The following is a 27,256-nucleotide window of genomic DNA, read 5'->3' on the forward strand; positions in this document are numbered from 1 at the left end:
AAACAATTATGTAATTTTATGTGAGAAATTCGTCGTAATTTAAATGAATTTTATCTTACAAACTCAAACTCAAGTATAATTGGATTTGAATGGATTGAACAAAGGGTACCGCCTCTTACACCAACACCGCAAAATTATGATAATAAATTTTAAATAATATATACTTTGCAAAAAATATAAAAATTATTATTTAGAATTATCTTCACACTATGAAGCATGGGTATAAAAATTATCATTTAGAATTATCTTCACACTATGAATTATCTTCAAACTAGTTACACACTATAAGAAATTGCACATTTGAAAACTAAATTTTTAATCGTTAAAAATCATTTTTAGTCGACTAAAGTTATTTTAGTAGCCAAAAAATACCATTCGTCGACTAATCATTTAGTCGCCATAACTTTTTTTATAAATTTATTTTGAACTTTTATCAACTAAATGTTTAGTCGTAGATAAATTTTATCACTACTATGTTTTATTTAGTGATTAAAATATATAGTCGCCAATTCTTTGTTCCATTATCGGTGACAAAAGCCAAACATCTAATTGACTCCTTTAGCTAGCAACCAAACTTTTTTGTAGGCAAAAGATTGTAGCTTTTTTGGTGACTAAATGTTTAGTCGTAAAAAATATCGATATTTTTTTTGATGATTAAATTTGTAGTAGACAAACACTTCAAATTTTTTGGGCTACTAAATATTTAGTTACTAAATAAAATTTATTTTTCATCTTATTTTTTTTTTTTACTACAAATTATTTAGACACCAAAAATATTTTCTTTATTTTGGCTACCAAATATTTAATCGTGAAGAAGCCTTTATTCCCTTTTGGCTACGAATTGGTTAGTCGCCAACAACTTCACTTCTTTTTAGCTACTACATGTTTAATCGTAAAAAACTTTCTTTAGTTTTTATTTTTATTTTTATACATATATATATTGATTTCGCCACAACCTGTATTTATTCTGTGCAACCTGTACCTTGTATATAACGAAAATAATAACAATCCAAGAAAATTAAACTTTTAACGTCGAATTCGAAATATAATAAAAATTCCATATGAATCAAGCATAATCCAACCTAAAATAATAATTCTATACAAAACAGAGAATTATACAAAAATCATGTTTGCCGTACACGAAAAAAGAAATATCCACAATACCATGTCAAATGGTAATCTATACCATGTCAAAAGTAATATGTTATATGCCAAAAGCAATTTGTACCATGCCAGTAGTTATCTGTATGAACAATGGTAATCCAAAAAAAAAAACAAAGGACAACATAATAACATATTATAAAAAAAACAATGTCCTCCGCACAAAAATAAAGAATATCCACTTTTTCACGCCAAAAACCATCTGTAAAAATAAAATTCACATCTACATCAAAATACAATACATCCACATCTATTAATTCATTCCCAGTACAAATTATTAATATTTTTTAAAATACAATACATCCACATCTACATCAAAATTCACATTAAAAAAATCATATACCAAGGCACTGCCGGACAACTCGGATCATTGTCACCCACAATGAACAATACGGGCACCTTTATATTAGCAACGACAGATGGGTCAATTCTTGTGCCATAGAATGAAACCCCAATGCCAAAACAGGCACCCCCGTCCTGGGCGAGCGCATCTATTAGTCGGCCACCTCCAAAGCAGAATCCAATGATACCAAGCTTCTTTGAGATTCCTGCAGCTACAAACTCATCCATCATCTATTTTTTCGAGGTTGTATCTTTTGCAATCCTTTCCGGGGTTTGTTGTGCCAGCCATTCTTCAAATAAAGTCTTTGGTCTATCCTTTGCCCATGGATCCCCACGAAACAAGTCTGGTACTAGTACACTAACAATATTTATTTCAAGAAAAACACCAGTAAAAATTATATAAAAGATCATTTTAAGAATTGTTAACAATGCTGACAAAGATATGGAAAAACAAGACAACATGGATATCAATGCATAGACCAGCAGCATTAGATACAGAATGCTCAAGTTTGTTTAGGTGCCAAACGCATAAAACCGTAAATGAAGCCTTTTTAAAAATTTATGTTTATCCAACACCATTATATAATGCTATCTAGTGAGAGAGCAATGATTATAACTATGTTAGATAAGAGGACTACATGATGATAAAAACCACTAAAATCCACCAAAGCAGTTACAATCTTCAAAATGAGCAAAAGTATCTTGCATATTACTGCAATGTTAATGGCATCCGAAGGTCGAAGATCAAAGCTAACACTCTCCGTTTCATTACCCAACTGAGATTTAAAAAAAAAAAAAAAAAAAACTTTACCAGTTAAATATTACTATTAAAGCAAGTTCTATGGAAAATATTAGTCAAACAAAATACAGGCTTGTAACAGGAATATGCCTTTGTGAGGTATAACTGAGCAAAATATGCTTCATGTACCCTCTTGGTGACTCAAACAACCTTCACCTGCATAAGAAACAAAGAGTTATATCAAATGAAGGTCATACAAAAGAGAAATCAAGGTATGAAAAGATAGAGGCATTGCTAATCATGACAAGTTGCCTTTTGATTGCATGTGGCAGGTAATTTGATGACAACATTGAAGATTCCTAGAGGATGAGCAGAAGAGTTTACTTGATAACAGTAGCCAGTGAGTATAAGAACTAAGGTGGAAATGAGGTTCAGAAGACATGTTTGTTGATTATCATGTTTTTTGCATCCGAGTGTTGAAATTTCAAGGTTGGATGCTTAGAAAGTATGGCCAGAAAATGAGCTACCATGTTAAACAAGAATGTTTAAAGATCCTTCCTATTTGTATTTCTTTTCCTTTCTCTATATCTTTCCCAAAACAATCATAATATGATGTGCATGGTAGCCTCCTATGCAGTCCAGATCAACAATCATGAGGAAAGCCAACAGATTTTCCTTGACCTCTGGCATTACGTTGCTAGCCTACTGACTATGATAGTGTACTCAGGTAGTATATTGCTAGACAGTGCGAAAACTAGCTTTCTTAAATATTATCACATATGATATATATATACACAAATATATATTCATTTTCAATTTCCACCCTCTTTTGTTACATGGCATATTTATGACTCATAAGAGATAAAACATGTTATTCGGTTCAGAGTACCTCTGGCACCATTTGGTTCTTCCCACTTTGACATTCGAGTTCCGTCAAATGCAGATGTGACCTGAAATTGGTTGACAGCAATGCCTTTAAAAGAATTTCATTATCAACAATGGGATCACAAAGAAATCCACCAGACACGTGTCATATATTAATTATCAATAAAATTGAACTAATAGCATGAACTGGTCAATGCAACTTACAATTCCAAAATGAAGCTCCTCCCCACTAGCAAGGACCAAACCGGAGTATATTCTGTTTAATTTTTGAAGTGGCCAAGAGAGAGAATTTTTATTGAAGTTGTTGCACATATTGACATTATGGATCACATCATCCAGAGCATGGAACAAAACAGGTAATGCTATGGAGGTTCTAACGGGATCAGCAACCAAATAAATGTCAACCCTTCCACTGGCATCTAGCTCACTCTTCAGGGAAAGGGCATCAAACAATTGATCAAAAGAAGGCAGCATCTGAAGGAAAAGATGCTGTGCACCATTTGAAACAGGGTTTATAGAAGTTCTCCTCGTTCTAAAAGGGGAATTCTTGAGATTGATTAACATTTGTTTAAAAAACAGTAGGACTTCAACAGCTCTAGATTTAGAACAAGATTTCTCGACAAACTGAGAAATGATTGGACAAAATGCATTGTAGATCTTTGTCACATGCTCATCAATGCATTTACGGGCTGGACAACAAGAAGAACTTGGAAAGCAAATCTCGTCAGAACCAAATTCTGATCTTGACATGCGCCATTCCTTGTCACCACTTTGTCTTCCAGGTAACGAGATTGAAGCATCATCTTTAGAGTGCAACTCTCTCTCAAGTGCTTCAGCTTCATTCCTGTCTTGATCCTCTAGGGCAGAAATCACTTGAGATGCAAAATTCTGTCGGCATTCTCTTCTTATGTTGGAGAGAAAAATAGACAGGATGGGCTCCGTAGTAATGTTTCTCCGAGACAGAACCTTTAACATGAAAATATTATTGCGCAGTCAAAACTCACATAATCGCATATTTTTTAATGTGAAGTGATCATTAAAATATTTATAAGACTACCTCATGCCACTTTCTGCTGTAACGTTTAGTGACGTCATACACTCCATCTTTTGCAAAAGCAATTACATAATTCAAATTCTTTTTCCACCTTCAAAGAAAAAAAACATTTACAAACAATATAGATGAAAGTCAAAAAGTTGATTCAACTATGAAGCATCAGGATGAAAAAAACAATTCCAAAACTATATAGATTATGTGTAGGTGAAAGTATCCTTTCTCATATAGCAAAGGATTGTCGTATATTCCTTCACAGGGATCAAGATGCATCCATCTATGAAATTTGAACCCACCATAAGAATTTGTGGATGCACATATAGAACATAACAAATAGCAGCAGCTGCGTGAATAAAATATTTACACAAGGACCCATTGTATCTCATGTCCACACAAGGACCTCATAGGAAACAAAAGAGTCCATGAGACACAAGTATGAGCATATATGCTACATTCCACAAAGAATGAGATAGTTTTAACGAGCACTTGGCTCTTCTCTAACAAGAGGAAAGAAAGAAAAAGAATAAAGGGAGTAGTACTAGCATGCTAATGATCTATAGAGAATGAGATGTGTATCTAACCACAAAAATGATCAAGTTATCAATAGGCATTACAACCCATTTTCTTCCAACATATCAAAAACGATCAAGTTATCGTCTAGTAACAGTGTTTCCTGTTTCTGTTGCCTAATTCTTATTTATCCTTCTGTATTAGTTATTTTCCCCACAGCTGAGTGGAGGCGCAGAATAAACATATCAATAGAAACAGAAGATTTATGCACATAAAAGTGTCTCTCACCAATCAGAGCAACGCCATGAGATTAATTCTATATTCACAAAAGAGAACGAAAAGAAAAGCGCACCGTGGAGAAGTTTTCCCATCCTTGTCATCATCAATAAGTGAAGCAGAAGCAGAATTTTGACCATTGGTGAGTGGGCCAGCGGTAATAGCTTTTACTCTAGGAATTCTTATTTTTTCTTTAGAACTGTGTGCAGCAGTACTAATACCCATGTTCCGCCATTTGTCCTGATCATGTAAATAGGCATGAAACTAGTAATTAGCATGCTGGTGTAAAGGAAAATCATGCAATAGAAAACATGAGAAAACTAATGATAATTCCTGTTTCAATAAAAAAAGACAAGAAATAGAGAAATTACATGGATTAGCAGCTGCAACTAAAAACATTCACATACTGGTAAAAGAAACAGACAGAATCAGATGCAAATAAAACCATCATCATAGCAGCAAATGAAGCAGAGAGTTGATGTGGCAACATCAACCTCATAAAGATCTTGAATATGTTAAAGAAAACTTGCACAAGCATCATCTTTACCACACAAGATGATTAATAATCCACTAACTACAAACTGAAATCCACCTAAAAAGGGCCCACAGCATAATGGGTCGTGTGAGGAAATATGGACCAAGAAAGGGCCCACAGCAGAACCTCGCAATCAGCCCAATATCACTTCTAGTGCTCGGTCCACCAGCACTCTGCAAACATAAATGGGTCTAGGCCCAAAAAGAAAAAGCTAAAAATAAGGTTACATATCTTTCAATGTACTTAACCAGATATTTTTCAAGATGATACAAGAAGAAAATGGAAATTTGAATTACAAGCTACAATGACCATATATGGTTTTTATGAATGGTCTACTACTCAATGTGAGTTTAAAATTTTCTTCAACAAGATTGTTAAGAATGAATTTTGCCAAGATTGAACTCACTTTAAGAATGGTTAATCAATCATGTCCATTGCATTGCTTATTTGAATTATCTGAGAATGATGATCCGTTTTAGAAGATGGTGTTTTCTGTAGTTGATGTTGGTTTACTATTTACTTGGGTGACATTTGTTCTTTATTGAGAATATGATTGATAATCTAGTCAAACCTTTGGCAATTAAATTGTGCAAATGTTCATGAACAACTGTTGTTTTTTTGTCTTTCCGTGCATATTTCTTCTACAAGGCATCTCGTGACATGGATACACGATTTGGGATTAACAAAGAGCAAAGCGATTCTACTACTAAAGCATGGCTTGAGAAGATGAAAACCCTATTTATCAGAAAGGGTTGTGGATTCTCCTCATGGAGTGTTATTACAGGTGATGCATATAAAGGAGTCAATGAGATTGGACTGCCTTTTGAAATTGCTCAACGGATAACATTTGAGGAGAGAGTTACTCAATATAACATGCAGTATCTGCAGAAGCTGGTTGATGAAAAGTTGTGTTTAACCTATAGGGATGGTTTGTCAACCTACTCGCTGAGGGAAGGTTCGAAGGGGCATACTTTTTTAAGACCTGGTCAAGTGGTACATCGACGGATAATGGATGGGGCTATTGTTTTCATCAATAGACCTCCGACAACGCATAAACATTCCCTGCAAGCTTTGTCGGTTTATGTTCACGATGACCATACAGTGAAGATCAACCCTCTTATATGTGGGCCACTTAGTGCTGATTTTGATGGTGACTGTGTCCATATATTTTATCCTCAATCCCTTGCTGCAAAATCAGAGGTTTTGGAACTGTTCTCTGTAGAGAAACAGTTGCTTAGTTCTCATAGTGCAACTAACGAATGTATTTTGGACTCTTTTTAACTCTAAAATTAGACATTAATCATACAGAGGGAAACATAAAACTTAAACCTTCATCTACGCAATATAGAGTAAACTCATTCCCCATGTAGTGTACACAACCAAAGACTAACAAGAAAATAATAAAACAAAAATAACATGTGATTTTTGGCAACGCAAAATATACATATTAGCCATAATGAGATACACAAAACTTTTGTGACTAATAAACACACAAATTTCATCAACAAAATTGTTAGTTATATTCTAACACAAGCACAAATCACTAGTCCCACATAAATCAATTTATAAGAATCTTCTTCTAACAAGAAAACTATTATTTATATATATGTGTACGTACCTTATCGGGATGAAGACAGACTTTGTCTCTGAAGAGAAGAACAACACTGGCCTCATCAAGAACACGGGTGAAAGCAGCGACTGAGTGTTCCTGAAAATCAAATAATTGTAGTATTTCAAATAATTCATGTACAATTACAGACTCTCACTGAAAACACAATAACTGAAATACATGGAGTGACAAATACTAAAATATGATTAATCAAAGATCCTAAAATACAATACTACATCAAAATAAAATAAAATACAATACATCCACATCTACATCCACATCTATTAATTCATTCCCTGTACAAATTATTAATATTTTCTAAAATACAATACATCCATATCTACATCTACATCAAAATTTAAATTCAAAAAATCATATACCAAGGCACTGACCAGACAACTCGGATCATTGTCACCCACAATGAACAATACAGGCACCTTTATATTAGCAACGACAGATGGGTCAATTCTTGTGCCATAAAATGAACCCCCAATGCCAAAACAGGCACCCTCGTCTTGGGTGAGCGCATCTATTAGTTGGCCACCTCCAAAGCAGAATCCGATGATACCAAGCTTCTTTGAGATTCCTGCAGCTACAAACTCATCCATCATCCATTTCCCATGCCCCAAGCAAAATAGATCATATTTCCCATGGCCTAAGCAAAACCCTTCCACCGGGAAAAAGATCGTGTTGTGTTACTAAGAGTTTCTGTTTGCAATCATGAACAACCCAAAAATTATTAGGGAGTCAATTTCCACCCAACAAATAGAACAGATACAACTCCATTCTAGTTTAGTGAAACAAAAATATCAACTTATTTGTATTTTTGGGCTTTGTCATGTGTTGTGACCTACACAAATTCAACACCAGCATGGAATAGTAAAGAATTTGTCCACAGCAGCTGCAAAATATATCTTACACGGTACGAATTTAGAGCCAAAATCAAACAAATTCTTAATTCCTTTAATTTTTGTTTTTAAACCTAACTCAATTTCTTCATCTTCTTTCTAATTTACCAATATGACATGCAAATTAAACCTAATTTCTTTCCAATTACATGAAATTGAGCCTAATCATTTCTTGATTTTAATTATTAGATAATTAATCTACAACAATCAAGCATGCAATCCTTACCTAGAGTTCCTAATTGATAATCTCGAGTCAAAGTGATTTACATCACCTCTTGAGCTCCCAGCACACACACACCCATGCACTCTGTGGGTGATGGAGATGCTTTATAAGTCCACAAGTTGTCAATCTTGAACCAGTACAGGGCACACATTCACATATATTCACAAGTACGTATGTAAAATTTTCAAAAAAAAACTGGAGAAGTTAATGCGATTAGATTCAATGTTTGATTAAGAAACACAAATACAAGTCCGAAATATCGAAATTAGAATGTAGACCAAATCAAAATCCAAAACCTAAAATCTATAGGCCATAATATAACATATCTCTAAAAATCCAAAACCTGAATTCACCATTTCTTTTCAATAAAGAGCTTGACAAGTGTAGATTTCAAAAAATCCAATACATACATAGACAGATTGAAAGAGAGAGAGAGAGAGGTTACTGACTAAAATGCAGCAGCAATGAAATGAATACCATTTATCTTAAAAAAAAAAAAATTTGGATCAACGAAAAAAGAACAACTTTATTGATAGCAACAATCATACAAAACATACATCAATAAAGCAATGGTTGGTGAGGAATCAACACCAAAGAAAACAAACAAAGCAAGCAAACTCCCCCACCTCAACCCAGCCTACAATAAAAGAACAAAACCAACACCTGCACTGAAATAGAAAAACAAAGGATAGGATCCCAAAAATACCAAGCAACTCCACTGCCAAGTAACCAGCCGAAGCAGAAGGATCCCAAAAATAATTATGTCCTTCTTGATGAAGCTATTTTGTTGAAAAGTTAAGAGTTTACCATAAGGATTGGACATCAAAGCTACTTTTATTTTGTGCAAATAGTTTACTAAGAGTTTACTTTTAATTCAGATGGCTATTTAATTCAAGTAGAACAATAAGTACTACACATTACCAAAAGCACTTGGAATAACTATTTGCCTTAACTTACAAATTGGGAGCTCCCAACCACAACTAAAAGAATTCTTTACTTGGCAGCAGGGAAAAAAAAAAACCTCCCAACGGTGTTGTACAACTCCCCTTTGTTTTTTCTTTGAGCTAAGACTTACTGTTGGTTTTAACCTAAAAGACAATCAATCTAGATCAAATCAAATTCAAAGGATGGTCGTATTTGATCCATGATTTTGAATTAGTCAAGTATGAAATTCCCAAGTGATCATATATTTTGAAATTCAAAACAATGGGCATGATTCCGTGTAAGGAAATTGAAAACTGAAAATGGTCAACTTCTAATATTAACCATCTTTCAATTAAATTTAAGGACTTTATATTTAGATAACCAAGTGTCCAACAGAAGAATACAAAACAAACTGAAGGATCTTACACTACTTTCTCTGGCACGTCCTTTATTGAGAAGAGCGGAGGCACTAGAATCATCAAATCCTTCTGATCCACATCCATAAGACCACACTTCTCTACAAAGTAGCATGCATAAGAAAATAAATTTGGATAAACTAAGTATAAGCGGTTCATTTTCATTTCCAAATTGTATAAACCATGAATGTTGAGGGCTAACCAAATTGTGGTTCCATATCTGCCCAGTTTCTCTTCTTTCTCTGAGCAACATCCGCATGAACAGCAACAATATGCTGGTAATCTACCATTCCTTTTTTAATAAAAAAGCACGTGAAGAAATGAAACCAAAAAAAAGAAAAGAAAAAAGTGAGAACATGGTGAGGACAAATGGAAAGGAAAAAAAGTAAGAAACTAGACTGCAAAATAACACAAAGTACTTTCTAACCATTAAAATAATAAGCCTCTGAGACTCTAGCAACAATATCAGCAGAAAGATCTTCTTGCACTTCTTCTGGCAACTGTGCTTTGACTTCTGTTGGTGCAGTAATTGAATCAATTTGACATTCATCCACGTGTTGATCATTTTTTACTGATTCAGTACAACTCTTTTGATTCAGATGAATTTCATCTTCTGACAAACATGTTGATACCCTGTCAGTGTTCTCAGCATCTTGGCCATTCCAAACAGCTTTTTTTGTTATCTTCAAAAGAAAATTGTTACAGGGTTGAAGCTCCCCAAAAGCAGGGTGTGAGTACGGATCCTCGGGGCAAAAATGGAGCCCCAACTTGTTTGACTGCAAGCTACGAGCCTGAAAATAATGCCAAGCATTTATTAGCATATTTATAGAAGAATACGTTTCAGTTTGATGGAAATTTTAGATCTGCATGTATGCAACATTAAGTAACAAGTGCATGACATCACAGTAGCGATTTAGCATAGAACAATAATCGTTAAGTCAAAATAAGGAAACCCAAAAACGTTCTATTATAGGAAATGCATTTGCTACCAGCAAATATGGTATGCACTTGTTTTTAGGCACCAAGGGATGCAGCCCTTATACAAAAGAAAACGTATCTCAACTATACATTAGAAGCATTCAAAATTTTCTAAATATTGATTCAAGGAAGGATTGATCTTTCCCAAAAACCAACTACACTAACAAGACAAGACAATAATGAATTCTTTAACTTTGAAATTGGCTCTTCCTTTCCATCAAAAGTCCTCATATTCCTCTCGGACCACACTAACTACAAAATTACCAAAGGGCCCAAACACCACACCTTCCTCCTCCTTTTACCCACACGAGCTCCCCTCCACGACAACCTCCCCCACCCTTTGAGGGAATACCCATTCCATACCAATCATAATGAGGAGCAAAGCCCATAGCAGCACCCGAGCAACTTCATAATGGATAAGAAAATGACCCACCGACTCTTCATCCAGGATCAACTTGTGTAATCCGATGGCCAATAATAAAGGTGCATATGGTGTGCAACCCTTAAAGCGTTGCACACTACAGCACGACCCTATCATTTATCATGCTAAACAACAAAGGAAAAAAAAAATTCAAAATTTTCCCTTTTTCACACTTTCCACTACTTCAAACCTAAAGTTCGACACTAATCTTTCATGGTTGCTAGGAAAGCCTCCACGCTTAGAGGGAAGATAGTAATTCATGGATTATCTTAGCATCAATACACTTCGAAAAAAGTATGCAGAGGAAATTTATTTTATTAAACATAAGCTTCATGTGGATTAAAAATTAAAATTAAAATCGTATAACAGAGGAAATTCATTTTATTAAACATAAGCATGTTGACTGCATTTTAGCTAAGATTAAAATAATATACTTCAATTCTTTTTAGCTTTTCACACTTTTTTGTTGGTTGGAGTCTTTTCCCCATTATCTTGTCAACTGCTCATGCTTAAACAAGGATACAAGTGAAGTTCAAGCACTATTTGATTAGCATTTTTAGAAGTATTTCTATTCTATGTGAACTACGTTCGCTTATATATATATATATATATATATGTATGTATGTATGTTTTTAAAAACCAATTAAACAAATGATTTACTTGAGATGGCTATTTAATTCAACTAGAACAAGAAGTACTAAACATTACCAAAAACACTTACAAATTGGGAGGTCCCAACCACAAGTTATAGTTGCTTCATGTGAATATCACTCAATATATTTTGGGATAAATCTTCAGAGAACATGTTAAAGTCAATCATGTTAAAGTCAATCACACGTTTTCAGCATCTAAATGCAATGAAAATATAGTTCCAAAATACATTTGTTTAAATTGCTAACAAACTAGGCATTTTTACAAACATCTTAAATGCAATCAAAATTCAAATAACAAAATTAGACCTATAATTTTAATGCCAAAATTTCTTATGAAATATTTTGCAACAACTCAAGAACAAGTCATGGAACCAACAATATGGTTACAAAATACTATATTAATTAATGTAAAAATGGATTATTTCATTAAGAATGTCAACCGAGATATATAAACAGCAAAATAGAACAAAATCATTACCAAGCCTTGCTTCACTGCAAATTTCGAATCAGTGTGAGCCAAGAAAGACTGGAATAGAAATTCAGATAGCACTAGAGACAGAAAATAGGGTAAAAATCAGAGAGTATAGTTTTAGAAGAGGGAGGATTTCAGAAATATACACAGAGAGTAAAAAATGGGGAAGAAGAGAGTTTTAAAAGAGGGTTTAGGGTTTCAGAAATAATCAGAGGGAGGCATACCTTGTTGATTGCTCTTCAAAAAAAAAATTCCTTCGTTTTCTTACAAACCAAACAGAGGCTCACTGGGTTAGATTAGCGTTTTAAACCGAACAGCCACTGAGCATCTCCAGCAAGGCTAGTTAAAATAGCTATTTGAAATTTCACTTTACTATTTTAGCTAGTCATTTTTTTAATATACACTCCAACAAGGCTATCTACTTTAGCTATCTTCTATTAAAATATTCTTATACTTTAACTACCTTCTTTCCAATCTAAAAAAAAAAAAACTAACTTTTTTCAAATTATTATTTTTTTCATTCTTCTAAATATAATTATATTTTTGTCAAAGTTACATTTTTCTACTATCGTATTTTTCAAATGGTCATATTTTTTCAACGGTCATATTTTTGTAACGGTCATATTTTTACAACAGTCACATTTTTTCAGATTTTTACAACGGTCATATACAACATCGGATACTATAGTTGTCCTCTTGCTCAGATTAAGCAATTTATCAGTGTAGACGCAAAACAAACAGATAAATAGAATTATGAACCCCCAGTAGACTAAAATCAGAACCATAGGACAAGTGTTCATGGCATGGCAAAACAGCAAAAGCACAAAAGATCCAACTGAAAATAAGACAGAATTAGCTCACCATTTGCACTTTGTCACCATGTATTGCTGTCGCAGGAAAACCATTCATGGACAACCAGCGCTCTAAAGCATCAGCCCCTCTTTGTCTCTACAAAAACCAGTGTCAAGGCACACTGCATTACAAATAACAGAGTTGCATTAGTCAGATAGATTAACAAGATTAATCGTCAATTGTCTAACAATGGTGAAACTACTGCCACTATACAATTTACCTTTCCATGGGCTCCATTATCACATTGGGTATGAAGAAGATCCATCAAATAATTTCTTTTGTCCATGTCCTGGACAAATTCAACTTTTTGAACAATTAGATCAGTGCTGGAACCAACCCTTCCAACAGCAAGAAATATGTAGTTTGACATAAAGTCCGAAGCAAGCCTCTGCAAGAGATAAATTAGTGGTTGTGATCCATCCACATCCACATGATAACTTATACTAAAGAAAAGCATAAATACCAACCATTCAACAAATTAACTTATACTAATAAAACCAAAATGCAACAAAATGCAATTTGATTTCACTCAAGACTTCTTAATTAAAACTTGTGATCTAGTTCTACTTGCGGTTGGTATGTACTAGAAATAATGCCCTCATATATATAAGTAAATATGAAAAACTCAGATTGAATTATGCTTCATCTGGAGCTAAAATTAACTTCATATTGGTTGCATAATCCAACATCATGCATAAAGGCAACCGAAACAGACTTCCATAGAGTTATGTTTTTTATCAAGGAGTTGAGTAAACCAACTTGTATCTCAGTTGGAAATGTGGCACTGAAAAGCATCGTCTGTCTTGCACCTGGTGGAGGCATCTCCATTTGCTCAACAATCCTTCGAATCTAGGGCTCAAAGCCCATATCCAACATTCAATCAGCCTCATCCAAAGCCAAATACTTGATCATCCGAAGAGAAACTCTTGCCCTCTCTATCATATCTACTAAGCGGCCCGGTATGGTAACTAATATGTCCACACCCCTTTCCAGATTACGGAGCTGCATAAGCACAGTTAAAAACATATCAGCATTGACACAATTTAAAAGCTATGCAGATCCAAAAATCAAAGTACTTGATTATCCAAAGATATGAGCAGAACACTGAATGCATACATAAACAAAGAAAATGATTAAACAGTACAAATTAAATCACTGCTCTAAAACATTATCTACAGCAACAGTTTAATAATTTATCAATTAATTGAAAAATTCACATTCGTGGAAGCCAAGTGTACTCTGCACACCTTTTTTTTAAAAAAAAAAAAAGAGAGAGAGAAGAAGAAAAAGACAAATAATAAAAAATTGAAGCCACAATATTAAACAAAACATGTAGAAAATTTACTAAATATTGAATCTAGAAAAAAGAGGTTTGCCCATTTACCCACAAAAACAGAAACAGAAAAAGTTAAGTGCATGGAATGTGTTGGACACAAGTAAAAAAATCAAAGGAACTTTGAACTTGAAGAGTACATCTAATAACTACTGAAATTATATTTTTTTTTGGTCTTCTGAGGAATGAGAACCATTTCACATTTCACAGCCCTCAATCTGGTCTTCTACATATTAGAATTCTTGCAACACTCCAACTTCAATTCTCCATTCATGGAACCCAAATAATTACAATCTATATTCTAACAGAAATTACAACAAACATATAGTGTGCAATACAAATACATAGACAAATAAACAGAAATGACAAAATTTATTACCTCCCTTGAGCAAAAAGTTTGAGAATTAGTTCTATAAAAATAAGCTCATTAAACAGGGAGAGGTAAAAAAAGTGAAACAGATTATTTCCAAATATGAAAAATATATCACTATCAAACACTCCCAATACCCAAAATGGACCAAAACAGAAGAGTCTAACTCCAAAATTATACAAGCAGACAAAATTAATAACAAATTCTTATAGTATGTCACAAAAGTTAATGACAAACCTCTTTAAATCTCAAAATATTGGGATGTTTCAATGATCTGTGATTCATGATCTCCCTCTGTACATGCTCATCAATCTGCAGCAAAAAAAGAACCTCAGAATAAACCCAAAAAGAAAAAAAGAAAAAGACCCAGATGGGAAAAATGATAACCCAGATGGAACAAAAGCATGAAATTAAGGGAAAAAAAACGTTTTCGCCTCTCTCGATTAATTTGACAGCAAAGAGCTCTCTGCCATTGTCGACAATCGGAAGAGACATTCGAGCGTTGAAAAATTTTACCGCCAAAAACCGAATTGAGGAGGCAAAAATAAATAAAAAATTGAAAGGCTCATGAACAGTACCTCGCTTGTCCTGGCGAGGTCCTGTAGCTCACCACCATTGTAGCGATCCTTGAGCGAGTCTGCTGGAGCAATGTTTTACCCTTCCAAGCTCGCTTCTATGGCTAAAAGGAAAGAATAGCCAAGCTGCTGGAGATGCTCTTAGAATCTGCAGTCAGTCGAACTAGAGGAAGACAGACGAATGAGCACAGTAGAGAGAGAAGAGAGAGAGGAGCAGGGGAAGAGATCACTCGAAGGAGGGAGTAGCAGAGGTAGAGGGAGGGAGAGAAACGAAAGAGTGAAAATAGAGAGAGAGAATAGCCTGTGGAAGAAGAAGAGAGATGGTCAACCGGTTGCTCTCCGGTGGTCCAATTTTTTAAAATTAAAGAATTCAAGGGTGAGGATGTATTTGTGTAATCCAATGGCCAACAAAGAAGGTGCACACGGTGTGCAACCCTTTAAGGGGTGCACACTACAACAGGACCCTCAAGTTATTAGCTATATTTTTAGTTTTAGTAGTCATTTGATACTTGCCACATGCAGGTTATGATGTGGAATGGGAGTAATATTTACCATTAGCTGCGGTGGATCGCCAATCTCTTTACAGAAAAGGTATGAATATACACACACAAATAATAATAATAAGGGGGATGCACCAATAAATCTCAAATTAATAACTTATGCACTGTTTAGTCCTAAAAGTTTTCTTATAGACTGAAAGGTCCCATTACAATGTTAATAACATCAGATACAATGTTAATAACATCAGAGTCATGTTACAAACATTGGATTTCAAACATCTAATGTTCATCAAATTTCAATAATGTTTGAAAATATAGGATGAAAAACATCTAATGTTCATCAGATTTCAATAAATTTTGAAATTATAGAATGAAACATCAGATCATTTACATCATTCACATCATGTTGATGTAAAAATGGGACTAAATGGAGCATAAGAAAATTTTTAGGACTAAATGGTTCAACGTTTAAAAAACTAGGACTTATGGGTAAATTTTCCTAATAATAATAATAATAATAAAGTAAAAGTAAAAAAATTATTACACCAAATGCCTCTTCATCTTGTTGATAAATATACTGTGGTTTTATTTGTTTATGCTCATATCCTTTAATTTGTAGTGTATATATTTATATTTTGTTTGAGGCCTTTCAAATAATATTTTCTTGGTTAAAATTATATTAATAATCCTTGTATTTAGGTTCTTGTGTCATTTTGGTCCTTTTAATTTTGACTGATTTGATTTTTATTCAGAATTTATGATTTTATCTTAATTTGATCCAATTACTTATAATTGCTAGCATATCTTTTAATGAAAAATGTGCAAATGAAAGGCATGTGTCTTGCTTTGAGGGTGAAATTGTAAACTAGATTAACTTGGTAAGTTAACCTTAACCAATTCACTAAAATTTGACTATTGTGAGTGCCTAAAGAGTGAGAATGTGTTCCGACAAAGGTGGGTGGAAGCCGGTGTTCCGATGAAGGCAAGGTAGGCATGGACCGTTAGCAAAGCTCCACACAATCTTTGTGGATGAGATTCCAGAGTCGATGAATCCTAAAGGATTGTTCACTATGTTTAAATTGGTTGGTTACTACTGAGTGTCGTAATTAAATTTAAAACCCATCGCAGCTTCGATGATTTCAAGACAGAATGCTGAAACAGAGGGTTCAAGGACATTCAACTCAGAGAAGGCGGAGGGAGAAATGCACTTATCACTTTCAAATCAAAAGAAGACATGAAGCAATTGATGAACAGTTTTGGTGATTGGATAATGGAGTGGTGTGAATCAATCATTGAATGGGATAAAGGTATGAGGTTGGATAATGAAAGATTTGTTTGGTTAAGTTGTTTTGGAATGTTAATAACTTCCGAAAAAATGGTGAAGTTTGTGGTGAAGTTGTTGAGCTTGATCATAATGTTTTAAGCATGGAGTCTCTGAAGTGTGGAAAAATCAGAATTTGTACATCTCAATTGGAACGTATTGATAAAATGGTTATTCTGGAAAGAGATGGTAGTATCTACCCTGTTCGTGTAGTTGAAGATGGGGATTTGCCAACAAAATCCATGGGCAGTGGTGATCAAAGCTCTTCAACTTACCATGAAAGCAGGAATGAAGATGATGACATGGGAAACATTGTGGCTGACGTGGCGAAAAGTCATGACATGGCAAATAGTAAGAAGATTAATGACGTGTTGGTGGAGGCAGGATATTATCACACGTGTAATTCAGCCTCTATATCTATGGTTAATGAGACAGGTGTGGAGATGAGAATTCGCAATCATGGTGAGGATAACCCAGTACCCAATGTAAGCTTGCAGACACCATTATTACAGGAGGTTGAGGGGAGTGGAAGACGAGCAATTGAGGTATTGGAGACATGAAGCCCACTTTGATGGGAACAGTAAGCGGCCTGAAAATGATAAGACGATTCTTGTTGAAGAGGAAAGCCCAAGTGAAGAAGTTGGGAACAGTGATGATGAGCTCAGCCCAAGTGAAGATGAAGGGGAAGTGTCAATGTTTGGGCTAATAGAAAAGAGGCCCAATTAAATGGAAGTAAAAGGATAAAACCACAAAGGGGATTCAGTGATAAGGAGATAATTAACAATGTTGGAATTCAGGGTAAATTCTAGAGAAGAAATGGGAGAAATGGGGCACCATTCAGAAATGGCTTCCAAAGAGGTGCCCTTGTTCGAGCTGCAGCAATGGCTACCTCATCATCACTGTCTATTAGCAACACAGTATGGAAGCAAAAGAAGATTAGAAAAGAAGCAAAGGCCACAGTGTAGTTGGGAATCAATTTGGATTTGGTAATGAATGGGAATGAAGCTGATGTTGTGTAGCAAATAATTCAGATGGAAAATGAAGACATTGATAGAGTGAATGTACAAGGGGTGGTGCTAGGTGCTTAATTCTAACACTTGATAGGGGGCTTTGGTGAGTACTTGTGTCTTCATGAAGATTCTATCCTGGAATGTTAGAGGGCTTGGTAGGGGAGATAGAAGATTAAGGGTTAAGGAATTACTGAGGTTGAAAAATGTTGATATGGTTTTGCTACAAGAAACAAAACGGTCAAGCATTGATGTCAGTGTTGTTAGATTTTTGTGGCCTATTGATTTGGTGGAGTTCATGGCTGTGGATGCGGATGGAAGTGCTGGCGGGCTTCTATGCATCTGGAATCCTAAGATTTTCTCATTAAATGAGTGTTGCTGTTCCAGAAGTTTCATCCTTTTGGTAGGTATTATGCATTCTTCTCTTAATTGTGTAGTTGGTAACATTTATGCACCAAACGAGGATTTGAATAGGAGGAGGTTGTGGGGCATTTTATCCAATTTGAAGTCTGCTTTCCCTAATCCATGGTGTTTTGGGGGGGGGGGGGTGGTGGATTTTAATGTAGTTAAATCTATTAGTGAAAGAAAAAAGGTGTATTAGGAGGGACAGAGTCATGGATGAGTTTGAAAATTTTATTAGTAACCTTGAACTGGTTGATATCCCAATGTTGGGTAGGCAAGACACTTGGGGCAACTCTCAGAGCTGGAGTAGGATTGACCGATTTCTAGTTAACCCTGAGTGGTTGGAATGGTACAAATATAAAGTTTGGGGTTACCTAGACTTTTTTCTGATCATAGCCCCATTATTCTAATGGAGGATGATAGGAATTGGGGTTCGAAACCTTTCAAGTTCATCAATGCTAAATTTCTTAATGAAGCAAAAAGAGTTTTGGGAATCAACAAGTGTACATGGATTGGCAAGCTATATAATTACGGAAAAGCTGAGAGCTTTAAAAGTTGCTCTGAAAAGATGGAATGTGGAAGGGTTTGGTGATGTAGACTCAAATTTGAAAGAAGCTGAAATTGAACTACATTCTCTGGATTTACAATCTGAATTGAGGGAGTTGGATGAGGTGAAAGAGGGCAGAAGAAGGGAGGTAATGGGTCTGATTTGGAAGCTTAGGAAAAGAAAAGAGTGGATGTGGGTGCAAAAATCTAGGATGGACTAAGCTCTGAAAGGTGACAGAAATACTAGATTTTTCCATATTATGGCTACTAAGAGACACAACAGAAACTTGATTGCTTCTATTGCGGTTAATGTGGTTGAGGTTGAAGAACCAAATGAGGTCAAACAAGCAGCTTGTTACCACTTCTAGAATTTATTTACTGAACAATGGAGGTATAGACCAAGAATTGGAGGAGATTTCAAGAAGATTTATGTTAACCAAGCAGTTGACATTTTGGAGAGAGAATTCACAGAGGAGGAAGTATGGGCTGTTATAAAAGAATGTGATGGTAGCAAAGCCTCAGGCTCTAATGGGTTTAACATGCGTTTTTTTTCAAAAAGGTTGGAAGTTCTTAAAAGGTGACATCATGAAGTTTATGAAGGAGTTTTATAGTAATAGTAAATTGGGTTATGAGGTAAATTGCTCTTTTGGTACTCTTATCCCCAAGAAGGAGAATCCTAACTCTCTTATTGATTGCAGACCTATTAACTTGAGAAATTCTCCCTATAAAGTCTTGTCCAAAGTGTTGGCCAATAGAATCAAGCAAGTCCTGCCTAATGTGATTGATAAGGCTCGGTCTGCTTTTGTGTGGGAAAGAAACATTATGGACGAAGTACTTATAGCAAATGAGGTGGTGGATTGGTGGAAAAAATCAAAGAAGGGCCTCATTTTCAAATTGGACTTTTAGAAAGCATACGATATGTTAAAATTTATCAATAAACCTACCACCACTACCACCTCACCTACTCCACTAAACCTAACCCACTACACCACTACCACCTCACCTACTCCACTAAACCTAACCCACTACACCACTACCACCTCACCTACTTCACTAAACCTAACCCACTACACCTACATCTATATAAGGAACCATTTGTAATAGACAGAATATATCAATTAATCAATCAATAATACATAAATTCTTACATGGTATCAGAGCAAGGTTGAGAACCTAGTAATTCCGCTTCACCGGCGGGCGGCAGCCTCGCCTTGGCCGCCTGCCGGACCTCTACACATACCTTCACTCCGCTGCCACAAATTCCATACTCTAGCCTCTCTGCATTCCTGAACCTTCTCTATCTTCAACCAATGTGGGTCTACCGCCAACTCCTCGCCAGAACCCTCCACCGCCGGTACTCCGCCAAGGAACGAAAGGTGGGTCGCGTCCCGAGCATTGTGTTCGAGCAAGAGGATGGTCAGCACGGAGGCAAGAACATGTCCGTGATCACCTTTTTTTAATCCACCTTCCACAAAGCATGAGATGGGGTGGAAATAAGACCGAACCTCATCGGACTCGCAATCAGACCGAACCTCAAGATCGAAGAGTCTAGAGAGAAAGAACGATCTTCCTAGATGGTTTACGGGCTTCTTGATCTGATTGGTATGGACAGAGAATCCAGAATCAGATTTTCGATTCTGTGGTTTTGAATCAATCTTCCAAATCGGTGCAATGGCATTTACTACCAAACAGATGTCTTTGTTTTACCCTTACAAAGGAAAGTCTATTCCACAGACTGCTTTGTTCAGAAGCACTAGTTTTCTTGTATTCTTCAATATTGCTTTGGGTACAGCTGGATTGGCAGCAGCGTTTCTGTTGTGGCCTACAATAACTGAGCAACTTCCCACTCTCCAACCATCTATCTTTTGCAGGGGCCTATCGCCAACCTACATTCTCTTTCTCTTAAATCCCATCATCATTTTATTTTATTTTATTTTATTTTAATCCTATCATCCTCTTTTATCATCATCATTATGTCTCCATTACCCAACTTTCTTTCTTTTCTCATCCTCTTTTTATTATACTATATTACCCAAATAACAACCACACAAGACCATAAAGCTATGCAAGCCAACTTTCTTTATTTTATATATATATATATATATATATTACTCTTTTTATTATATTATATTAAAAAAAAAAAACCCTTTACCAATTTGCACAACAAACCATATTTTATTCATCTCAGGGATCAACCCCGATCACATTTTTACACCAAAAAAAAAAACAAAAAAAAAATAATAAAAAAAAAACAACCAAACACATCCACAGGTGGGATTTTTCTTCTCTATTCTGCCGCCGGTCTTTTCTTCTTGCCTCCGTCTTGGGCGGCCCTTGCTGGTGTAGCCTCCGTGTTTCCCACTCCACTGGGCACGATCACTACTCCCTGCTCCTCCACTGCAGCATATGGCGGCCCTCCAAATCGGAACATCACGGTGGCCTTCCGCTTCAGCTCCTTGTTTTCTGTCTTTAGCACACTTATCTTTACTCGCGCATCCTTATACATGCGTTGGAGCAGAGCCAGCTGGGAGTTTAACTGTTGCACCTCATTTGTCCTGCTCTGCAGCCGGTGCGACAAGTTTGTGACCGCCGTCATGGACTCCACACATGCCTTCAAAGTATACTGATTAGCCTCCACATCCGTTTGCACTGCCATTTTTTGCTCCACCGACCGCATCGGAAAGTTCAATGGAGCAAACTCCGGGGCGCTTGGTTGAGGTTCCAGTGCCACCGCACCAGTTTTCTCTCTTGTTGACTCGTTGAGGTCTGGAAAGAGAGTGAGCAGACTCCGGGAAGACGAGGCCATTTTCTGGGCAACAGAGTGTTACAGAATATCTCTCGCAACAGAGTATTACAGACTATCTCTCGCAACAGAGTGTTACAGACTCTCTCTCTCAGCACAACGAAGAGTTTTTCAGAGAAATTCGCAGGTTTTTTGTCTCAGCCTCGGCCTCAGCCTCCGTCTTGGTTAAATAGCCGAGGCAGCCACGCGCATCGCGCGCCTCTTGCCACCAGACGACAAAACGGGCGCGCAAGCCAAGGCGCCCACGTGCCTCGCCATCATGTCCGGCACACCTTTTTATGACTTGGGCTCGCCTTTTGATGGCACGCCTTTTTATGGATTGGGCACGCCTTTTGATGGCACGCCTTTTGATAGATTGGGCACACCTTTTGAGGGTGCGACTTTTTAAGGGTCCGACAAGACACTGTAAACTGTCCCGACATTGATTCCGGTTAGCTCCTTCATGGGTCCGACAAGACTCTGTAAACTGTCCCGACATAGATTCCGGTTAGTTTCTACAAGGGTCCGACAAGACTCTGTAAACTGTCCCGACATTGATTCCGGTTAGCTCCTTTATGGGTCCGACAAGACTCTGTAAACTGTCCCGACATAGATTCCGGTTAGTTTCTACAAGGGTCCGACAAGACTCTGTAAACTGTCCCGACATTGATTCCGGTTAGTTTCTACAAGGGTCCGACAAGACTCTGTAAACTGTTACAACAACTGTCACCACATTGTCTGCTACAACGGTCCGACATGACCCCATAAACTGTCTTCTACAACGGTCCGACATGACCCCATAAACTGTCTTCTACAACGGTCTGACATGACCCCATAAACTGTCTTCTACATCGGTCTGACACCGCCATCCAGTGTCCTCTACACCGTTATGACACCACCATACAGTATCCTCTACAACGTTATGACACCACCATCCAGTGTCTTCACCAATGGTCTGACACGACCATACAGTGTCTCCTATCCTCTTTTATGTTTATGTATTTTCTTGTTTTATTACTCTCTCCAAACTCAAATTGGTTAGTTTCTATCCTCCTTGAGTTTGCGGGGGGCTGTTAAAATTTATCAATAAACCTACCACCACTACCACCTCACCTACTCCACTAAACCTAACCCACTACACCACTACCACCTCACCTACTCCACTAAACCTAACTCACTACACCACTACCACCTCACCTACTTCACTAAACTTAACCCACTACACCTACATCTATATAAGGAACCATTTGTAATAGACAGAATATATCAATTAATCAATCAATAATACATAAATTCTTACACGATACTGTTAACTGGAATTTTTTTGCTGCAGATGTTATCTAGTTTTGGGTTTGGATCAAGATGGATTAGATGGATGAAAGAATGTATGGAATCTGCTAGAATCTCTATTTTAGTTAATGGCTCACCGTCTGCTGAATTCTATCCACAAAAAGGGCTAAGACATGGTGATCCTCTTTCTCCTTTTTTATTTAATGTTGTTACTGAAGGGTAGAACATATTGTTGTCAAGAGCTAAGGAGTTGAGGATTATAAAAGGAGTGGCAGTGGGTGATAGAGAGGTGAACATATCTCATCTAAAGTTCATGGACGACACTTTTATATTCTGTGAGGCTGACTAGGCTGAGATTGTGGTTGTGAAATGCATTTTGAGATGCTTTGAAGTGGTCTCGGGGTTGAAGATAAACTTTCATAAAAGTATGATTTGTGGTGTGGGAGTTGAAGATAGGTTAGTTGAAGAGTTTGCAGCCAAACTTAACTGTCCGAGTCATAAGCTACCACTAAAGTATCTTGGGTTGCCACTTGAAGCCAACCCAGGTAGGAAACAAACTTGGCAGCCAATAGTGGATAGGTTTAAGAAGAAATTATCTAGATGGAAGATAATGATGCTTTCTTATGCTAGAAAAGTCACTCTTATTAAATCTGTTTTGTCTTCTTTACCTATCTATTATATGTCTTTGTTTAAGATGCCTAAGTGTGTTGCTAAAGAAATTGATAAGATTCAAGCTAGGTTTCTGTGGGGAAGGGATGAATCTAAAAGGAAATCCATTTGGTAAAGTGGAAAGAGGTGCAGCTGAATAAGAATCAAGGAGGTCTTGGAATCAGAGATATCAGGTTGACTAATGAGTGCTTATTACTTAAGTAGTGGTGGAGATATGCCTTGGAAGATAAGGCTTTGTGAAAATCTGTGATATGTGCCAAATATGGTGTATCTAGGGGTCAATGGTTTTCTCCATTGGATGATTTTGTTTCTGTTTCTATTATTTGGAGAGATGTTCTTGCTATGTCATATTTAAATCCTAAGTTGTATAACTTCTTTGTGGAAAATGTGGAGCTTAGGATTGGTGATGGGAATAGGGCGAAGTTCTGGGATGATATTTCAATGGGAACATCAAGTCTCAAATCCCAATTTCCTGGGTTGTAACAGCCGAATTTAGATAAGGAGATCACCTTGAAGATGCAGATTTCTTGTAGAGACAGTACTAACAAATGGTTTTTTAATTTTAGAAGGCCTCTCTTTGGATGGGAAGAAGATGAGGTGATAAGGTTGCAAAATCTGTTGGAAGCAGGGCCATGCCTTCATCTTAATCAAAAGGATTCAATCTGGTGGAAGGCTGAGTAGTCAGACTTATTTAAAGTTGGCTTTGTGTTAACTGGTGCAAGCAAGGTTCTGGACCTGTCCTCAGCCTTCCAGATTTGGTTTGGAATAATTTTGCCCCTCCTAAGGCTAAATTCATTACTTGGCTTGCATGGAGAGGTAGGCTGCAAACATCTGCATTCCTTAGTAGGATTGGAGTTTTGAGAGGTACTGGAATTTTGCACTGTGTGTTGTGCAAAGCTGAGGTCAAAACTTCTAATCACCTCCTTTTGTCTTGCTCATTTGTGTGGCATGTTTGGTCAAATATCATGGCCTGGTGGGGAATTCAATGGGTGATACCAGGATCTTTTGAAGATTTGATGCAATGGTGGTTGGGGTGGAAGTTCAGGAAAAAGGAAAAGAAAGTTTGGAGAGTTGTTCTCATTTCTTCTCATTTCTGTTGTTTGGTCCTTGTGGATATACAGAAATGATTGTATCTTTAATAATTCTCAATCTGCCATTAATGATTTGTGTGAGTTAATAAAAATTAGAGTGGCCATGTGGTTGAATTCTTATGATATGGGGTGTTTCTACTCCATTCAAGAGATTGTTTCAAATATAAAATGGGTGTGACAAAACCTCTAGGGGTTGGACGTGGTAGGTGCTTGCTGCAACTTTAATGGATGATACCTCTGCTGCTTCTCTGCTTTTGGCCGGCTGTTGTGAAACTCTGTTTGTTCTGGTTTTTCTGTTGTTACCTCTGCTGTTGGTCTGCTATGTCTCTGATATGGCTGCTATTTCTTTGCTGCTGGTCTGCTTTGTTCTGGTTTTTCAAATTGTCCTGGTTTTTCTGTTGTGAACATCTGCTATTTATCTGCTACTCGGATTTGGCTGGCTGTTATGTGTATTTAGTGTGCTCTGTTTGTTTAGGGGTTTTTGCTGAGGTTGCAGGGGTTCTTCCTTGGAGTATTAGTTGTATTTTGGCTGCATTTTGGTTATGGTTGGTTTCTCATCAACTTGATGGTGTGCTAGCAAATGATTAAGCATGCTTTTGTGTGCCAACTTAGTTAAGATCCTTATATTCGCTTTGATGCTTTTTGTACTCATTTTCCTTCATCCTTTTCTTTATTGATGTAATCAAATTATTATCATCAATAAAGTTTTTTCTTTTGCCGATCAAAAAAAAAAAAAAAACCTTAACCAATTCAGTGATAATTCTCCGTTAAAAAATCCCTAATGAGATTATCAATTGAACCAAATTGACTCCCAAAAAATTAAGGATAAAAATTGAACCAATTAATAGTGTATCTAAAATGACACAAGGGGCAGAATGTAGAGACTATCAGTATAATTCACCCTATTTTATTTTAAGAATCTAAACACTCTACTAAACTGTTTCATTGTGTGAAGTAAAGAGTTGTATTTTTTGTTCTTTGGTTGTTTATAGAATTCATTTGTGTGAATTAGAGAAATAGTTTTTTAAATTTATCAGCAAAGAAAAAAAAAATTGTATTAAAGAGAGAGAAATTTCCTCTACAGTCTATCCAATTCTCCTAAAATTGCTTGGGGGATCTTGAACAAGGATAAATTAGTAGATTGTTAGGCTGGCCAAAGTTTAGACAGAATTCATGAATTTTTATTTTCATATAGTACAATTTTCATGTTACTATATATAGAATTCATTTCATTGGCCAGGTACATTCAAAATAAACTGATCTTATAGTAAATACAAGAGTTTAATATTATTCTCTAATGTAAGTTTATCTTGTTCAACTTTATTTTGATGATTTAATTATCACAAATAATTCTCTAACCAATATGTCTCTACTAGTTATTTCTTTCTTTCTTTCTTCCCTAACATCCTACCATAACCACCACCACCACTACAGCACACCTTGACTATTAGTAACCATTATTTCAAAGTTCTAACTAAATATTGGAGAATATTTTCTATGTATTACATTTTTTGAAACAAAAAAATATTTTTCACATTGCACCCATTAGCAAAAGCACATTGAATGTAATAGCTTTTAACTAGTCTTTAATGTCTTTTTTTTTTTTGATACATCGGAAATAAGTCTTTAATGTCTTTCATTTTCAAAATTTGATTGCAGGTGATCTATTGAGTATGCTTTTCTTAATAAAGAAGTTGGAGAAATAGATATTGGCCCTATTTATGAAGAAACCAAGGCTGCAAAGTGTTCTTATATATGAAGAACTGTTTAGTTGTTATGATTAAATTTTATCTATTGTTGGGCTTGTATAAGTTACGTGTCATGTCATTGGTCGGGTTGATTGGGCTGGCATAGCTTTCTCTGTTGTGGTATAACTGGATTGACTTTATTATAAACCATGTAATAATTTGTGTGTGAATTTGATAAATGTGCTTTGTGTCACTACTACAATAATGGTAAAACTGTGACCTTTACTTTTTAGTCTGAGTTTTTATAATTAAAAAAAAAAGCATGATGTGAGTGTGACTATTTGTCTGTAAAAGATCTTGTTTTTTACGAGAAAGCATGATTGTTTAAGGGGAAACTTCGGAGTTGAAAAAAAATTATAAACACATAGGGGTACGAATGTATACGTAATGGGGTGCAAATGAAAAATTGTGAGAGGAAGTGTCACTTGTACTCCTCTGTGTGTTGATAATATTTTTCCCCAATTCCTATCTGCATATATAGTTTCCCCATTGTTTAAAGTTACAATCTCACTTTTTAGTAGGAAAGCGCAACCATTTTTAACTTACTATCTTACCTTTTATAATATTTTGGTTGGATAAGTGGTGTGGTGATGTTTGTCTCAAAGAGAAATTTCCCAGGTTGTTCAGGTTATCTAATGATAGAGATGGTTCTCTGTGGTCTTTTGTT

At 36.0% G+C, this 27,256-nt stretch overlaps 2 protein-coding genes across 3 annotated transcripts in view; one reads left to right on the top strand and one right to left on the bottom strand.

The window, feature by feature from the left end:
* The window catches only part of LOC114319364 (disease resistance protein At4g27190), an 87,694-nt gene extending 60,812 nt beyond the window's left edge, over positions 1–26,882 (top strand). The window contains exons 4-5 of the mRNA XM_082891056.1: positions 15,756–15,824; positions 26,501–26,882. Coding sequence (XP_082747182.1) covers positions 15,756–15,778 — 23 coding nt within the window. The 3' untranslated portion in view covers positions 15,779–15,824; positions 26,501–26,882. The remainder of the gene's footprint in view (positions 1–15,755; positions 15,825–26,500) is intronic.
* On the bottom strand, positions 1,785–15,568 carry LOC114313008 (peptide-N(4)-(N-acetyl-beta-glucosaminyl)asparagine amidase). Of its 2 annotated transcripts, XM_082891051.1 has the most exons (17): positions 15,237–15,568; positions 14,896–14,970; positions 13,715–13,957; positions 13,176–13,343; positions 12,965–13,076; positions 10,007–10,370; positions 9,782–9,871; positions 9,590–9,680; positions 7,501–7,816; positions 7,118–7,207; positions 5,041–5,204; positions 4,396–4,455; positions 4,185–4,272; positions 3,332–4,093; positions 3,132–3,192; positions 2,393–2,458; positions 1,785–2,279 (listed from the first exon to the last, which is right to left on the bottom strand). In XM_082891051.1, exons 9-16 carry the CDS (start codon positions 7,717–7,719, stop codon positions 2,424–2,426), a joined length of 1,479 nt encoding a protein of 492 aa, XP_082747177.1. In that variant the 5' UTR covers positions 7,720–7,816; positions 9,590–9,680; positions 9,782–9,871; positions 10,007–10,370; positions 12,965–13,076; positions 13,176–13,343; positions 13,715–13,957; positions 14,896–14,970; positions 15,237–15,568; the 3' UTR covers positions 1,785–2,279; positions 2,393–2,423. The 2 variants fall into 2 exon arrangements, with proteins under 2 accessions (XP_082747177.1, XP_082747178.1); XM_082891052.1 differs by lacking the exons at positions 4,396–4,455; positions 9,590–9,680; positions 9,782–9,871; ... (4 more) ...; positions 14,896–14,970; positions 15,237–15,568 and having other exon boundaries at positions 1,786–2,279; positions 7,501–8,224.
* Positions 26,883–27,256: the final 374 nt, after the last annotated feature.

This window comes from Camellia sinensis, chromosome 10, assembly GCF_055761805.1.
Source record: "Camellia sinensis isolate YWXY chromosome 10, ASM5576180v1, whole genome shotgun sequence".
NCBI lineage: Eukaryota > Viridiplantae > Streptophyta > Magnoliopsida > Ericales > Theaceae > Camellia > Camellia sinensis.